At 49.4% G+C, this 16,852-nt stretch overlaps 1 protein-coding gene across 2 annotated transcripts in view; it reads left to right on the top strand.

The window, feature by feature from the left end:
- The window catches only part of OPHN1 (oligophrenin 1), a 62,417-nt gene that overhangs the window by 31,963 nt on the left and 13,602 nt on the right, over positions 1 to 16,852 (top strand). For both annotated transcript variants that reach the window (XR_013938730.1, XM_080553346.1), the window contains exons 5-17: positions 356 to 457; positions 1,403 to 1,513; positions 2,224 to 2,328; positions 3,381 to 3,510; positions 5,287 to 5,387; positions 6,937 to 7,028; positions 7,160 to 7,238; positions 8,554 to 8,587; positions 10,167 to 10,229; positions 10,998 to 11,072; positions 13,682 to 13,766; positions 14,100 to 14,158; positions 15,969 to 16,074. Coding sequence is in view for 1 of the 2 variants with exons in the window: in XM_080553346.1 (XP_080409472.1) it covers positions 356 to 457; positions 1,403 to 1,513; positions 2,224 to 2,328; positions 3,381 to 3,510; positions 5,287 to 5,387; positions 6,937 to 7,028; positions 7,160 to 7,238; positions 8,554 to 8,587; positions 10,167 to 10,229; positions 10,998 to 11,072; positions 13,682 to 13,766; positions 14,100 to 14,158; positions 15,969 to 16,074 (1,142 nt within the window). In the remaining variant the exon portion in view is untranslated. The remainder of the gene's footprint in view (positions 1 to 355; positions 458 to 1,402; positions 1,514 to 2,223; positions 2,329 to 3,380; positions 3,511 to 5,286; positions 5,388 to 6,936; positions 7,029 to 7,159; positions 7,239 to 8,553; positions 8,588 to 10,166; positions 10,230 to 10,997; positions 11,073 to 13,681; positions 13,767 to 14,099; positions 14,159 to 15,968; positions 16,075 to 16,852) is intronic.

Genomic DNA, 16,852 nt, shown 5'->3' with positions numbered 1-16,852 from the left:
ATGGCAATATGTTTTTGATGCGTTAGTGTATCTCAAGTTTACTTGACATTGAAGAGATCGAGCAGGGGAACAGGACCTCTTCTGTGGGGCTTCTGCTACAGTGCTGACATGAGAAAATATTTAGAGTGCCTGTACCACGATGTATTGCCAGAGCTTGCTCTCGAAGCATAACTAAATCCGGTGTGAGGAACTACCTGGTGAAAGCAGAGCGAAGGAAAAGTGGCCTCCTGTTCTAATGGGTCCACCAGAATTTTTCCCTGGGAATGCTGAATTGCAGAACAGATTTTGGCACTGTTGCATGTTCTTATCTGAAAGACACCAGTAACCGGTTCTGCTTCAACTCTTGCATCTACAGGAAAGGAAGAAGAAGTTTGAGAAGGATGGTGAGAAGTTTTATTCCATGCTGGATCGCCATTTGCATTTGTCTTCTAAGAAGAAGGAGTCCCAGTTACAGGAGGTGTGCATGGAGTTTTCCTCAGAGTCGAGTCCAGAAGCAACACCACCACCTGCTCTAGATTTTTAAATACTGGGGGGGGATAATCTCTTTTAGTAACCAGTTGAACATAAGCATAAATCTACCTGGAGCTTGTTCAGATGGGTGAGAGCAGGGATGTGGACATGGTACTTCAGATCAGAGTGCTGAGCAGCAGCAGCGGCTTTCTGCGTTGCCATCACTTGTTCTCACCCTCAGAGTACATGGCAGTGAACTCACCTGGTTAAAACTAGCTTTTATTTTTGCCAGTTTCTTGTCTAGCTCCTGGTGATTGCAGGGGCAGTTGTGGCAGCCGGGCCATGGTGGCAGTGGCAGCAGGCAGAGGAGGGATGGTGCCCATTCGAGCTGCTCTTGCTGCCATGTATTTGCAGCAAGAAAGGAAAGCCCCAGCCGCTCCAGCCCACGTCAGAGCGGTCAGATCAAATCAGATCTGCCAGATCAAGTTCCAAACACCTCTGCAAGGCAAAATTTGTGTAAGGTGTGGTAATACGGCATGCCACATTGTCCTGCCTTGTGCTGCAGCTCTGGAATTGCTGGTTTCAGGTCACAGCAGGAGTCGGGAGGGAGGATGGGGACCCTGTCGTCCTTACCAGTGCAGGGCTGCGGGTGGAGAAGGAGCTCATGTTAGAATAACAAATGCGCTTAAGGAAGGCTTCATCCTTGCAGAGTGCTGTGAGGTTCTGGATCTGTAAAGGGCAGGGAGCTAGAAAAGGGTAGACCTGGGAACAGTGTCCAGTGGTCGAGTCTTCTGGTCCTGTGCAAAGTGATCAAAACCTGGGCTGGACACATTTAGCAGGCTTTTTCTTAAGTGAGGACAGGACTATTTCTGGGCTAAGTGACAAATGCTAGTCAAATACTATCAAACTGGATGTTACTTTTTTTTTCTCACCTAACCCTTCTTTCCTTCAGGCTGACCTTCAGGTTGACAAAGAGAGGCACAATTTCTTTGAGTCATCCCTTGAGTATGTGTACCAGATCCAGGAAGTACAAGAAAGCAAGAAATTCAGTATTGTTGAACCGGTAGGAGCTTCCTTTTCTTTCAGCCCTTACTGTTTGATGCTCAGATATACTGGCAGTTGCAGGAAGGGGTGAGCTACCAGGCTGAATTCAGTCCTGGGGATTCCTGTGGTGGAGCAGGAGTTAACCTGCACACCTGGCTTGCTGCTGAGCCACACCTTTAGTGGTGTTTGCTGGAGCACCACGAAGCCACAGATTGGTTTCTCATCTAAGTCGATCCTGAGGAGCAAGCCAGACACTGTAGGAAGCTAGAGGTCTTCCTACGAATTGCCTTGGGCACCTTGCCTTTGATGAGCATTATCTGTCTCCAGAGATGTCTGCTCTGCTTACCTGTCACAGCACAGGCTGCAGCGGTACCAGCTCGTGGCTGTGTGCAGGGACCCTGCCCGGGTGGGGGGCTCTGCCCCGCCGCTGGACACGGCTGCCCGTGGGATCGCACGGGTCTCGTGGACAAGCTGTCTGCAGGCCTGCTTCTGTTTCCGCAGCAGGGTCTTGCATTTCGGGTTGTTTTACCAAGACAGTGTGTCTGTGGGAGGCAGACCTGGGCATTAGAGACGCTGTGGTCAGTAAGTCACATTAAGACTCGCAGCATTCCAAAACTGTAGGAAAAATGTATTTGTATATATAATTTCTGAAACCCTGCTTCCTGCTTATCTTTCCTGTGATTAGAAACTTAGAAGGAGTTTAATCTGTGTCCTTTCTCTCCTTCGCAGGTGCTGGCTTTTCTCCACAGCCTCTTCACTTACAACAACCTGACAGTTGAGCTCACACAGGATTTCCTCCCTTACAAACAGCAGCTTCAGCTCAGCCTGCAGAATGTACGTTCCTGCCCAGCTGAAATATTTTTTTACATGTGACTTCTATTCTCGTTTGTATTTAAACTCCTCTAGTAGAAAGGCTTTTCCATGCAAAACAGACTGTCCGTGTTTGCATTGTGGGAGGTGCAGAGAAAGTTATTTCCTCCTTAGTTCACACACCTTTCCTTCTCTCCTGCACACAAGAGTCCGCGGGGGCTGTTACAGTGTTTTTCAGAAATCACAAATTCTGTCCAGAACGGGCTATTAAAATTTTGTCATTTAACCTTGTGCGTAAACCTGAGAATTTCTTCCAATTTCATGAGGTTGAAATTGTGCATGACTTCTAAAAAGGCCTACAACCTTCATGTTTGCGGTGTCAGCTTCCTAAATGCTTTGGTAAGCTCCTCCTCTGACTGAATATACTCACAGGGTGTACTCACAGAGTATACTCACTGTGTCCTGTTCGTTTTATCCTCAGTCTTTCATGGCTGGCCCTCATTCCAGTGGAACAACAGCCATAAATCTATGCCAAGCCAAGTTTACTGCTGGCTCGTTAATTGGTGTGAGTGGTGTTCGTAAAAACGCCTTGAGTTTGTACCCTTCACTGACACAACTCTTTAAAAACAATTTCATGCCAAGCAGTGTAGCATGATCTTTTGAGGAAAAACAGCCTAGGTTTGTAGGAGAATGCACCTGTTACCTAAATAATAGTGCAAAGAGTTCAGGTGCTTCCTTCTCTTCCATCTAGCCTTAAAAAGTGCTAAGTTTCTTTTATTGTAAGAACAAAAGTGTCCTCCCACTCATGACTCTTCACCATTTCCATGTTCGGTAGGTTAAACCTTGTCTCTTCAACCATCTTTAAAAGCCCGGTGTTCTTATGGCTTTCACTTTCTTAGCTTTTTGTTTTGAGTTTTCATCAGAATCTGTGGAGTGGCTTTCACATTTTGTGCACTGGAGACTGACACATTTCTGCCAGAGCACCTAAAGTCTGAGGCTGAAATTTTGATCATTAACACCTGAGGCTTGCTCTCTGCTCTTGTTCAGATGTACCTCTTTATATTTTTCCCCAACAGACAAGGAATCACTTTTCCAGCACACGGGAGGAGCTGGAAGACCTCAAGAAAAGGATGAAGGAAGCCCCCCTAACCTGCAAGCTACCAGGGCAGCCGACCATCGAGGGCTATCTGTACACTCAGGAGAAATGTAATGCTTTTTATTTGCACTGAACATGTTGCAGAGTGCGTCAGCCTGGGCTGCGTGGCTTGGAGCCCTGCTGCCAGGGCTGTGCTCAGCTCCCAGCCTGTTGTGGTTGGGCAGCACTGGCCACGGGACGGCTGTGGCTGTGTCACACCTGCCAGCCCAGTGCCTCCGGCCATGCTCGGCGGTGGCTCAGGACCTAGCAGCAGCGTTAATGGCAGTGCAGCTGACAGCTTTCTCAGTGATGGCACAAAGCTTTCTCCAGGTTATGCCAGCCGTGTAAGCAAGGAGCTAATTGCCCTGTGCTTGAATTAGATGAGATTTATTACTACATTCTAGCTGGAGAGGCTGGAGCTCTGGCAGATTGCACCTTGGCTGCCTTCTGTGAGAACGTATGTGCTGTTCTGCCCAGCTTCCTTCTCACTGATAAGAGGGTCATTTTTAGCCCACATCAGCATGTGCAGTTCCTGAGTGGTTACAGGACCGGTATTTGTACTGCACTTCTTGCTTCTTCCCATGCCGGGAGTTCCCTTCGGGATGATGTGCTGGATGCTGAATTTTTACTATTTGTTTTCCTGTACCAGCTCACTTCAGGTGACGTGCATGCTCGTGCAGCAAGTCAGCACTCCTGGTGCTGGTTTCACAGAGGGCTGTGGGCGTTCAGTCCCCACCTTCTCTCCAGATGTCCTCTCTCCCAGCTCCAGGCAAAGAGGAGGGACTGGGAGAACGCTGCTGGTGTTTGAGCTTGTCCAGCTAAAAAAGTTCGTGCATTAGAAAGATGCCATCTCCTGTATTGCGTGTCTTTTACGTAGTGGCTCAGACAGGCAATGTCTCTGAGTGCCTGTGAGCAGAGCTGAAGTGTTAGCCAGTGCTGAAGGCTAATCTGCTGGCAGCAAAAGTTGTGATTCCGTGCTGAACTCAGTCAAATTCAGTCTCTTACAAATACTTGTTGGTCATGCAAGCATGAACATTCGAGGGACAAAAGCCTGCATACAGAGCTGTGGCCTCTGAGTCTACAGATAACTTATTTTGTAAGCAGTTATTTTTTTGGGTTATATATACAAATGTATTTATATGTGTGTTTATCCTGTGTTCAAAAGAAAACACATACATCGTAATTTTAGACCACAAACAAATTTTGCACATTCCTGCATGCCAATGAGTATTTGCTGCCTTTATTTATTTTTCCCTTACAAGTGGAGTATGAAAAGAAAAACTTCAACTTAAAAGTGAAATTGCAGAAAATGTATCAATTCAAGTATTTCATACAATGGGGTTCAGGTAAGACAACAAAGAAAAGTGGCAGCAAATCCTAGTGTGAAGTAAATAGGAACTTTAAGGTGCTTTAAAGGTGCCGTTGTCTTTACTGCCAACTTTTTGTTGACAGGCAAAAATAGTGGTCTCCGTGTGAAGCAAGCATTTGACACGTAGGATCCTGCTAGTGTAGGTCTTGGCTGGGCTTTGCCACACCAGTCTGGCTTGCAACCAGAGCCCCACAAACCTCCTTTCACCAGCAGCTTTCCGAAGGGCACTGGAGGCAGCAGCCGCCCCGTGCTCCTTCTCCTCCGTCCTGCTCCCCACAGCATGGAGGTGATGGGGATGGAGGTGTCCCCACGTGCCCCTGGGGGTGCTCCCACTCGCTCCTGCCGCTCCTGGGGCCGGGACCCCGCACGGGTCGTGCTGTCCCTTTCCCCAGGGAGGCACAAACCCGCGGGAGGTGCCGGCCGGCTGCCGGTCAAAGTCGTGCCCTGCTGCTGACTCCTGCTCCCTGTGTTTCTGCAGGGGCGCTGGGCATCTCCTGGGTGAAGTATTACTGCCAATACGAAAAGGAGGCAAAAACCTTAAGGATGACCCCCATGGACCAGAAGCCTGGAGCTAAGCAGGTGAGTTAGTTTCCTGGAGGGATATCTGCAGACTTGCTCACCAAGTTTTTCCTTCGGTTGATCTATTCTGTCTCTTTCTGAAACCACACGCAGAGTAGAGCAGCCCCCCGTTGTAGGAAGGGTGACTGGGGGACCTGATACAAAATACTTTGTTTTTTACCAGTGTGTCTGGGAGTTCCCTGCAGTTCCTCAGTGTGCTAGGGAAGGGGCAGGATACAGAGCTGGATGAGACCATGGCTCAGAGCATAGCGATCGGAGTCCAGCTGAGTCCACCCGCCCACCTCTCTGCCATGGAACAGCGTCCCCTGGGGACTTGCAAGTCAGGCGTGCTGTTCTCCAGTTTCTGATCTCATGGTCTGTGTTCTTTGGCAGCCTTCTGCACAGTGCAACAGTAAAATAAAATGTGTTTTTTGGAAGCCCTTGGCAGAGGGCAAAGAAATGTCCAAAATATTGACTGAAGAGATCTATCATCATCTGTGTTGTAAACATGTTTATTAAAGCCTTTTAATGCAGGTAGGGGCTCGTAAAAATTTAGATTAGCACCTTCCCAAACTCTTGCAGTCTGGTAATTTGCACCTTCAGGGCATAGCTGGCCACACAACTTCAAATGCCCCGATGACAGAGGGCTCTGAAACAAACAAGCAAACAGCAAACACGCACAGCTCAGCCAGGAGTTTATCAGCGCCGGGCATAAACCCAGCATAATCCTGGAGCAGGCCGCCGTGCTGCTGGTGTGCCCTGGGTCTGCGGGATCCGCTTTGCCCAGAGGCCTCGCGGGCTCCGGCAGCGCGGCGGTGGCAGTGCACAACGCGTCCCAGCCTCGCGCACCCACCACAGAGGTCTGGTTCCTTGTGAAGTTTCCTGGGTGTCTCTTCAGAGTTCCTGCGAGGTCGTGGAGGTCTTATGAACGTGTCATAAGCTGCCTACTGTTTGCTGTAAATAACAGGGCCACTAAAGCGTAGGGCCGAGGCCCAGCCCTTTCATCAGAGCATGTCTACGCTAGACTTGGTCAGTGAGCATTCTTTTTTTTATGAGGTGTTTTGTGTAAAGCTGATTGGGCCATCAGTGCTGTGGATAATTGATAGCCCTCCTTAATCCCAATAAAAACTAGGATCCAACTCTGTCAGACAATAGACAAGCACGGTCCTGCTCTCAAAGAACAAGCGAGTCCCTCGTAAGGCTTGTTTTAAGCAAGGTTTGTGCCCTGCGGAAGCATATTGCTTGTTGCTGAGATATTTAGCACTTGTCTGCAGGAAAATCCCATGAAATCTAGAACATTTTGTTACTGCAGAGGGGAAACCTGGTTTACAAAGCCTGCGATCGCGGTCTTAGCTTACGTTAGCTTAGCTCTGTTGAGCGGTGGGAAGGACCATCTGCGCTCATGTCACCAGAGCCATCTGATGAGCGGGGCGCCTGCTGGGAGCATGCGGCCCTGACATGTGTCCCGATGGGCAGCGTCATGCTAGGCTGCAGACTGAGGGGGCTGAGAAACCTTAAATCCTCTCCCACGGTTCTTTCCTCTAATCTTGGTTTTAATTTTCTTTTCTAGAGCACCTTGGATCTGACGCTTAAGTCCTGTGTAAGGAGAAAGACTGACTCCATAGACAAAAGGTTTTGTTTTGACATTGAAACTAATGAGAGGTGAGATGCTTAGTATTAAAATGGCCTCCAGAAAGATAAGCCCTGTAAAAATGGATGAAATCGATCTCTGCTGTTTATTAAAATAATTTTTGCTTCGTTTTCCTGTCTGCCCCCGGGCAAACTCTGCATAGGTCTGGGACCATCACGCTGCAAGCGCTCTCAGAAGCTAATCGAAGGCTGTGGATGGAAGCCATGGACGGAAAAGAGCCAGTAAGTAGTCAAGGAGCGTTACGTAGCTGTGGATTTGCTGTCAGGCAGTGTCCTCTGCTGGTGGGTCTTGAGAAAGGTCAATAAAGCAACCTATGGAAAGCTCGTTTTTACAGGTATCGCTTGGCTGCTGTTGCTTTCCCATAACTGAGGGCATCCGTTCAGCTACTACACGTCTGTAATTGGATTTCATGCTACCTGTTCTCCGCACAGCTTGCAGTGGGGATGCTGGTTTTCCCCCCTTTAAGCTTTGGTACATTTTTCTACTTATCTGCAACTGGCAGAATTCCTAAAATCCGTGGCCTTACAGAGTTTGAAAGAATCGATATTTTGGTTAAAACTCCCTCTTAGATCTGCATGACAGCATTTTTTTGTTTATACCTGCTCTGAGCAGTGTTTGTAAACTCTGGTGTGAGCAGCCACCCTGCACAAGTGCTCGCCAGGGTTCCTGTGGCTGTTGTTATTTCCTTCCTTTAATGTGAGCAAAGCACAGACTCCTACATTTTACAGAATTTCCTGTAAACAGACAGCGTGATGGGCAGTATGGGAAAACACATTTCCTGGTTTCCCCTCGCCTTTTGAGAGCAGCCTTCCCCTAAGTGCTCCTGGTCAGAGGGTGGCAGTGGCTGCGCTCGCTGACTTGCGGCTGGATGGAGTAGCTCAGGGCTGTTACTGCTGATGCACTGAGGAGACGTGGGGGCAGAGAGGTGGAACATGGGCACCTTCAACAACACTTTTTTTCCCTGGTCGTCTAAAGAGAAAACACTGGAATAATATGGAGGGTCAGTGCGCTTATAGCAGACAGCCATTCACTTATACGATGGCAGGTGCTCACTCAGTTTCCATGATATGTTACTACGTATAAAAAGTTCTTGATTTTCCATCAAGAATGGCACCTACTGTTTATTCTTCGTTTTTTTTAAAAAAAAAAAGGCATTTTGTATGGGGTGAAGAAGGAATGTCTTGATATTTTAAGTATTTTTTTATAAAGAAGAAGAAAAAAAAAAAAGTGTGCCAGACTGTCCAGCTGTCATTTTTACAGGGTACCTAAAGGACAAATGAAAGTTCTTATTCAGTTTTTGGGAGACCCCTTCCCTAGAAACGGTTGTTCCAGTGAAATTTAGGAAGTCAGCAAGCTTGTTTATTGTAGAGATAATGGTAGCTTGCTTAACTGTAAAATTACTTTCTTTGGGACGTTGTCTTGCTCTTTGTGATTGGCTTTGGATGATTTATGGGGTGCTGCGTTTTCCTTTGAAAAGTATCAAATCACATTGCATTATGTTTTTGTTTCTTCCTCCACCCCCTCCCCTTTTTTCAGATCTACCACAGTCCCATCACGAAGCAGGAAGAAAGTGAGTTATTTCTGTTTCCGTTCCTCTCATACGTGAGGCTGGCCTGAGGCCGGGCAGTGCATTTCATTGCAGATACACATCTTTCACTTCTGCAGACTGGCTGTGTAATTTCCAGGACAGCCGTGTAACTTCTTCCCTTTTCATCAGGGTGTCTGATACCAAGGCCAGATAAGAGTGAGCTGCCAGTGATAAAAGTTACTGAGTGCAATGTGCGGATTTTATATGGCAAGAGCCAGAGGGAGGCAGAGTCCGATTTGCATCTCTAAAGCCCAAAATAATAGAGAAGGTCAGTGAGAGAAGTTGAGGAGGTTTCACATAACGAAGGTTCTAGCAGGCAAACAGAGGCAGCACGGGGTTGGCTCCTGGAGCTCCCCACCACACATGGGTGGCGCGGCTGGGTGCAAATGTGGTACAAATGTGTCTGTTTCTTCCAGTGAAAAGTTGTTTTCTTTAAAGCATGCAAGCAAACTTGCACCAAGTATTGGGTTTTCTACCAGAGATTTTAAATAAATCTCACTGTGTATTAACATGGAAAAAATATATATATATATTTAAGTCTAAATGTAAGGAATGTTTTACTTTCATTTCCAGATGCTAACTCAAAGTCAATATTTTCAGCCAAAATTTAGTTTGAAACCCAGGTAAAGTGGTATGGATTTTTGGACTATAAAAATTTGAATATGGAGTTTTCAACTAAAATTCCATATTCTAGAAGGCTTTTCCCAGTCAGCTGGATTACACAAATACATCTTTCAAGCAAGTCTGTCTCTCAGTCTCATCTGTGAATTAAAGAAAACAGAGGGCTCTCTCCCGCTTGGTGTCTGCAACAAGTCTGTATTTAGCACAGTCATTTAGGAGAGGTTCAGTATAAATGTTTGCACTGAACAGAAAGGTGTTCCACAGTACAACTTGGACAATCCGTCCAGATGTCCTGGAAAAATTAGCAGAAGTAGTAAAGTTGAAATACATCTATAAAAAATTGTAACTTTCTGCCTCCTTCATGATGCCTGTAAGATAGGCATAAAAAATGTCTGTGATTAACCAGCTGGAACAAAAACCCGTGTTCTCTTTACTCAGGCAGCAGGTAAAGCTGTGGGGTTTTTTATTTATTTTTTTTGCTTTTTAATTTAATCAGGTAGATAAGTAGAAATTACATGATCCTATGATGTGGAAGAGATTTAACTGCAGATTTTGCAGTGCTCTGGAAATGATTAATCAAGTCATTATCAGACACAAATTCACATGTGGCAGGACTCTGATTCACACTTCTTTTATTAAAGACAGGAAGGGGGCAGGGGGAGACGCTGTAGCTCAAAATAAATTCAACAAAAACTCGAGAGCATATGAAACTAATAATTCCTCGTCAAGATGTAAAGAATGCCTGTGTTTTCGTAGAGGCACGTACGCGATGCAGATGAAACGAACAGCCAGATGCACGCGTGGGGCCGGCTGTGCGCTCAGGCTCTGCGGTGCCGGAGCGCTGCGTGGTGGCTGTGCATGGCCCCTTCCCAGCAGTTTTCCGCAAGTAACCGCATGCTGGTGCTCCGGCAGCTAACACTGCTTCCCTTGTTTGAAACAGTGGAGTTGAACGAGGTCGGCTTCAAGTTTGTGCGGAAATGCATCAACGCAGTAGAAACGAAAGGTAAGGTGCCCGCAGTGGCGTCCCGGAGTGACTGCGCTCCTGGCGTGTCCTCGTTCCCGTCGCCCTGAATTGCGTTCCATTTTCCTCAGCACAGCGCTGTTAGTTGAAAGTCTGTCTAATTTAATTCACTAGAGAACTTGGGTCAAAAGAGCAGAAATAACACGTTATTTGGAATATTGTCATACCAAGTTCCAGGTAGGACTGAATTTTCACCTTTGTGGTGTTTTCATTCCCCAGTTTCTCATCTTTGGCTCAGAAAGCTGACCGTCAGGCTGCAGGCAAACAGCTGTGGAAGCGTTCTCTGTGCTGGAGTTAGAGGCAGGGTTCAGCTGGAGTAAAGAATTGCTCGGGCGCGTTAGGCAGAAGGGCAGGACTGAAGCGGGGCAGGGGACTACACCTCCCTGTATGGTCTCTCACCGAACCTCCAGCCTGTCCGAGTGTGTATCGCTGGTGTGGGCTGCAGGACAAATTGCTCCCTGACATCCGAGGCTCCGGGCTGCCACGGGAAGGTGGCGGTGCTGGCGTCTCCCGGCCCCTCGGGGACGCAGCCAGCCCCGTCCCAGTCCCGCGGGCTGGGAGAGGAGCAGAGCGGGGGGACCCTCCCCACGGGGCTGGGCGGTGAAGGGGTGCCCTGCAGGGACGGGGGGCAGCGAGAAGCGCTGGGAAGCCGGGCAGCTCCCCAGCAGGCCGTCGCTCCGCCAGATGGTGCTTTTGGACAGCCCTCAACACGGGACGGCTCTGGCTAACGCTCTGGTCTGTTGTGCTTAGGGATCTCTACAGAGGGCGTCTACCGAACGGTCGGCAGCAATATTCAGGTGCAGAAGTTGCTGAATGCCTTTTTTGGTAAGAATTAATTATTCCGTGCGGTTAGATTGTTATATTTTTATATTGTTTGAGAAGGGTGAAGAGGATCAGCTTTCAAAACGAGATGAGTCTGAGGCACGCCACACCCTTCCCTGCTTTTCTGAGCTTTTTTCTGCAACCCACCCTGTCCTCTCCCCCTTTCCGCCGCGTTTGCTGCTGGTTCAACTTGTATTTCAAGCTATGGGAGCAGCGGGGAGATGAAGGCGGGCGGTGACCCCAGAGCTGTGGGGACAAGCCTTCTCCCACCCCGTGCTAAAAATACTCAGGCATTTTGGCGTCGCGTGCTGGGGCGTGCTCCGCTGCGGCCCCAGCAGCGGGATGAGGGCCAGCAGGGATGAGCCCTCGCCTCCCCTGCTCCGTGCCTCCGCGTGGCGCGGGCTTGCCAGTGTCACCCCACAGCCAAGCAGCAGCAACATTTGGTGCCCACCTGGCTGTCCCGGCTCCGTTTCCTTTACGAAAGCCAATGCCCCAATCCTTATTTAGGCAGTGTGGTTGAGAACAGGGTGCAAGGTTAGCCCACGTTAATTAGCAGCCTGGTCCCGAGGACCTTGGTGTTCAGGCAGCACTGCTGCCAGGGGACGTGCCCGGCCAGCAACGTGCCTCAGGAGCTGCTTGTCTGCATAGGTCCCAGCAGTGCCAGCCCTGCAGCAGCCCAGGAGAGGAAACTTGGGGTCCCTTCCCCTCATCCCACGGTGGTGGGGATGTAAAAACCGTACCTTAGCAGCGAGGCCGTTCACCTGGGTTAGGGTTTTTGCTCAGAACTGAAATCGTTCTTCATAAAGGTCAGATTAAGCCAGTGAGAGCTTTTGCAACATCCTAAGCAGACAGTTGTGAAGGCTTTCTGAGGACTGGAGGTGGCAGAAGTGTGACAGAACCAGCGCTTCCATCTCCCCACAGCATCCGCAACGCCTGCCTGACCCCGGCACCAGCTGGCGGAGCCTCAGGTGCGTGTCCCACGGGGACCCTGCGGCCCCGAGCTGAGCCTGCGTTCGGCCGGGCACCTCCTGCGGGCTGTTTTCTCTGAGCCCCCCGCTTCACGGGGGGGTGCTCGCTCCCAGGTGTGGGAGGAGATGGCCTTGGCTGGACCGTGTCCACGTGTGCCTCAGTGCCGCTGCCGAGCCACGCTGCGCGCTGGCAGGCCGGGTGCAGGTTCCTGCCGTGCCTCCGGAACGTCTGCAGGCATACCTGCTGCGGGGGCTCGTTCATCCCACGGACGAGTCGCTCGGTGCACGTGCTTCTGTGGCAAGGCTTTCTGTGCACTGAGTTGCGTTTCATAGGAGCACGTTAGTTACTGGGCAGTCCTTCTGGAAGCAGTGGGTAACTGCACAGGGCTCAGCAGCGGCCTTCCATGCCAGGACGTTCCCAGACAGGGACCCGCCGAAGCCACCGCTCCTGTCCCGGCACTCGTGTGGGTGAGGGCAGGGGGCCACACCGCTGTGCGGGCCCCAGGGTCCCGTGCACCCGCAGCCAAGCCCTTGTGGCCGGCTGCCGGAGGGGGCTAGAGCAAAAAGTACATTTACGTTGGTATCTGCACGCCTCGGGCGTGCGCCAGCTTCCTTCAGCTCCCTGTGCGGACATCTGATGTTAATGTAGTGTTCAAAGGCTGTTACTGCTTTTACTATTGTTGCTGTTTATTAAATCGGCTGGTTTGTGCTGACATGTAGCTGTACCCGATTCCCACGGAGCTACTTCAGCTATCCAGTTACGCTTGCCTGATGACTAATTACTTAGCCTAAGTTTTTATTGCTTCTTGATTCTCACCCTCCCTGCGAGCAGCTCTGTGTTTTTCCCTTCTGAACCCCAGCTGTGAGCGGCTTTTCGTTTTATTTAATATTCATCATTCTGGTTGACCACTTGCTACCCCACTGCGTACAAACTCACAACACAGAGTCCAACAACACTGAGCGGAAAAAACTGCTGCAGAACAATTTCTTCCTGAACTTGAGTAAGGAGGTAGATTTTCTGTCTCTAGTCCTCTTTCTTTTTTAAAATAAGTCGTGCAGTTTGTTCCCTCAGTCCAGCTGACCCCCCTCTTCCATCCGTGTCCTTTACTTCGTCGTGCTGCAGGGACGACGGGTTGGTCAGTGAGGGTGGGCAGGAGTGAAGCATGATTCCACCCAGCTTTGCTTCCTTCTCCATGCCGCTCCTCTCTGTGCAGCAAGAGGGGAAGCTTCCAGAACGGCCGTTAGGGGAGTTGCTGGGAGGGAGGGGACGGAGCTGGAAAGTTGGATTATTTTGGGTATGAGAAGGCTTATCTTGGATCTGTTAGGATGTATGGTTTCTGCCAATTTTGACTGAGCTGGGAAAAAACAAACTAGAGAATGCGCCCTTGCTAACTGTTAAAGTGCTACCTTCTGCTGCTTCTTCCTTTGCCCCTAGTTAGCACCACTCTCTTCATCCTGAGTAACAGCCTTTCTGAAATACTGATGCCAATACTGTTGTTCTGCTTTTCCCCCTTGTGAGAATCACCAGCTTTCTTCATGGGCTGCTCTAGCTTTGTCTCTCTCAAGTGGAAACCCTCCCTGAGAGTTTGCTTTTATTAACAATCTCAAAATGAGTCTTATTTTAAAGCCATTTTGTTCCTCCAGATCCCAAATGTCCAGGGGATGTAGATCTCCAAAGCAGCGACTGGGACATCAAGACGATTACCAGCTCGCTGAAGTTTTATCTCAGGTAACATTGCAGGTCCCCCCTGCTCAGGGTGGACAAAGGAGCTTGGGGTTGGTCGGGTGGAAAGCTGAGAGCACTGCCAGGTGGTAACATCTGGCTGCTGGAAAGGGAGACGAAGCAGAGAAGGCTTTGGGAAGGGGAATGGATCTTTTTTCTTTTCATGCGAAATATGCCTGTTGTAGAAATGCCACGTCCTGCAGTGCCATCTGGGGGGAGATGCTGTGGGGAACCTGTGGGCTGGAGGCGGGCAGATTTGCCCACCTTTTTGCTTTGAGATCAGCTGTGAGCAGGTCACGTTGTCCTTGCAGAGCTCAGTTTTCTTTCTGGTTGTTGCAGGAACCTGTCTGAACCTGTCATGACGTACAAGCTCCACAAAGAGTTGGTCCTGGCTGCCAGTAAGTCCTGCTGCCGCCCTGCCGGTGGCCCCGAGCCCTGACCCCTCACCGGCAGGTGGAAGGGGCTTCCTTTCGCCTGGTGCTGATCACGCTGCTGGGCACGGAGCCTGTTTTGTGTTTGCCCCACAGCTGAATGTCCCCTGCCACACAGCCCTCCCTGCGTCCCAGCTGGTGCTGGGGCTCGTGGTGCTCCTTGGGGCAGCGGAGCCTTGTGAGCCCCACGGGGAGGAGGAGCAGCACAAGGGTCGGCAGAGGGCCCCGGGGGCAAAACCACGCCGTAACAGTCAGTTACACCACGAGCCACAGGACTGGAAGAGTACTTGCCTGCTTTTACCATACTCAGAGCAAGTGCATGTTAAAATCACTTGAAAAAGCTTTGCTAGACTGTACCAGAGTTATCTGGCCACTTGCTGCTGTAGAAACAGGAGTGACTCTCTCTTCTGGGTGTTTAATTTTAAGGCAAGATGATGAAGGTATTTCTTCCCTTCTTTTTCTTTGCTAATGCAGTATGCTTCCCTGTAACAGGGCTACGTGCTTGTCGAGGGTCTGGGAGCCAGGGGTTGTCAGCTAACTGAACGCAAATCATCACAAGTGTCCCAGAAGAATTGTTTCTCAAAAGTATTGGTGTATTTATTTTAAAGCTTGTGAAGGAATGTGATGTGCTGTTGCCAAGCAGAGTTAGGTGGTCCTTTTAGGTCATGAAATTTGTCCTGGGATTTTGAGGCCAAAGAATCTACTGGTACATGAAATGCATTTCTCTCCTGCACCTCTTGGGGCTGAGTCATAGCCAATATTAACAGAGATTAGCCAAGTAACACGGGCAAAGCAACGTGGCATAGCCTGTGCTAAACCAGCCAGTCCTCAGCTGCGCTGCCATAATGGCCATTTCAGATGAGCCATAATAGTTCTGAACTGCCTGCGTCCTCAGGCTGCTGAGAGCCAGCACGCTGAGGTGTAGAGCAGGGGATGCAGGGAGCGAGTCATCTGCCTCAGCATGAGAGTGCTGGCATTTGGAAATCCACGGCACACGTGGAAGCATTTTGGATGAAAGCATCCTTCGCACCCCCATGTCTCCTTGAAGTCAATAGGAGGCAAGGAAAGATCCCCGCCTCTCCTTGGTTTGGACCCTTGGAGAATTAATAACACTTGTTCTTTCTTGCAAAGAAAATTTTCCACCACCCACTGGTTGTGCTCAAGCCCAAGATTTATTAGTTTTAGCACTGATTAAACCAGTGATGGCTGGGTATTTGCAAAACCATAATCCCTTCCTTACACTCCTTCAGAAACTTGCACCATTAAGCTTCCCAGCCACCAAAATCCCACACTATTCTTCTCACATTGAGTATTTTATTGTTTCTTGATTATTTATGCTTCTGAAAGTGACCTCCTTGGGTCAGGGACTCCATTTTTTTTCCGGCAGTGCATTTTACTGTGCCGTTTGGCATTACAGCTCTCCGGGCTGGTAAGATACCCAGCAGCCAGGCTGTGCGGTTCCCCAGGTGTGCTGGTGTGCGAGGCGAGCGTGCGAAGGGCAGGAGCCAGCCGTACCCAGGCTGTGTCCCCAGCCCTGTGCTTAGAGGAAGAGTCTGGCCCCGAGCTCCCTTTCAAGTTTCTTTTCTCCCCTTTCCACTTCATTTTGTTTCCCACAATGATTACCCTGTTGCTATGTAATCTCATTTTCCTTCTGCTTCCCATCACTGGGTTTGGCCAGCCAGCCTACGGAACAGCTCCCACAGATCTTGTTTGGCTTTACCTTTCGTTTATGTATTTACTTTAAAGGCACAAACTTTTCTTTGTTACTTCTCCCCAGAATCTGAGAACCTGGACTACAGGCTGGGAGCCATTCACGCTCTGGTCTATAAACTACCTGACAAGAACAGAGAGATGTTAGAGCTCCTCATACGACACCTAGTCAAGTAAGCAGATGTTTTTCTCTAAAGCCAAAGTAAAAGGAATAATGGAATCAAGAGAACAGGCATTTTTTTGTGGCAGGTTTGTAAAATCATATCCACCACCATCCCCTAGGAATTTACGTTCTGACTGCGCAAATGGTGTGATTACCCCTGCTACCCGCTGCATCAAGTGATGCTTCTCTTTCTACTTGCCGCTCTCACCCCCTTTCTGACAAGCACGAAGCAGGAAATAATTCTAAAATGAAAATACCATCTGAGAGAGCAGAGCTATAAACTTGTCGCCTCTCAGTCCAATTAACAAGAACATTAGGTCTGGGGTTCAGGAACCTGTGTAAGACCTGTGCCTCTGGGCTGAACGTGAAGCATGCTTTGGTTTTATCTCCAGCTCAGTGGGCTGAGTCCTTAGAGCAGCACGAAGCTGTGAGTGTACAGACGTGTTGGCAGTGGATGCTTGGGGGTGTAGGGCAGCACCTCTTCCACTTGCTTCTGCCAGTGAGTAACTGGAGAAGTAACTTACTTGATGGTGATGGCACCAGCATTGCATTGGGTAAAAGGGAGTTTTCCTGCCTTCCCATCACACCAAACGTGTAAGCTCGGTGTGGAGACTCTGCCCTCCCCACCCCACAGGGTAGCGGGTTTAATTAGCCATGCTGAAGCTCAAAAGTAAGCAAGCAAGCTGTGTGGGGGTCAGGAAGGACCAGGGCTAACAGAAGCAGTGGCTTTTGAATGAAAAGGCTTGCTCTGAATTTTCAGAGAAGACTCTTTCAAAACTGGGCTGTGG

This window comes from Anser brachyrhynchus (genome assembly GCF_964034855.1).
Source record: "Anser brachyrhynchus genome assembly, chromosome: 13".
Lineage (NCBI taxonomy): Eukaryota > Metazoa > Chordata > Aves > Anseriformes > Anatidae > Anser > Anser brachyrhynchus.
This window is presented reverse-complemented; position numbering and strand designations above follow the sequence as displayed.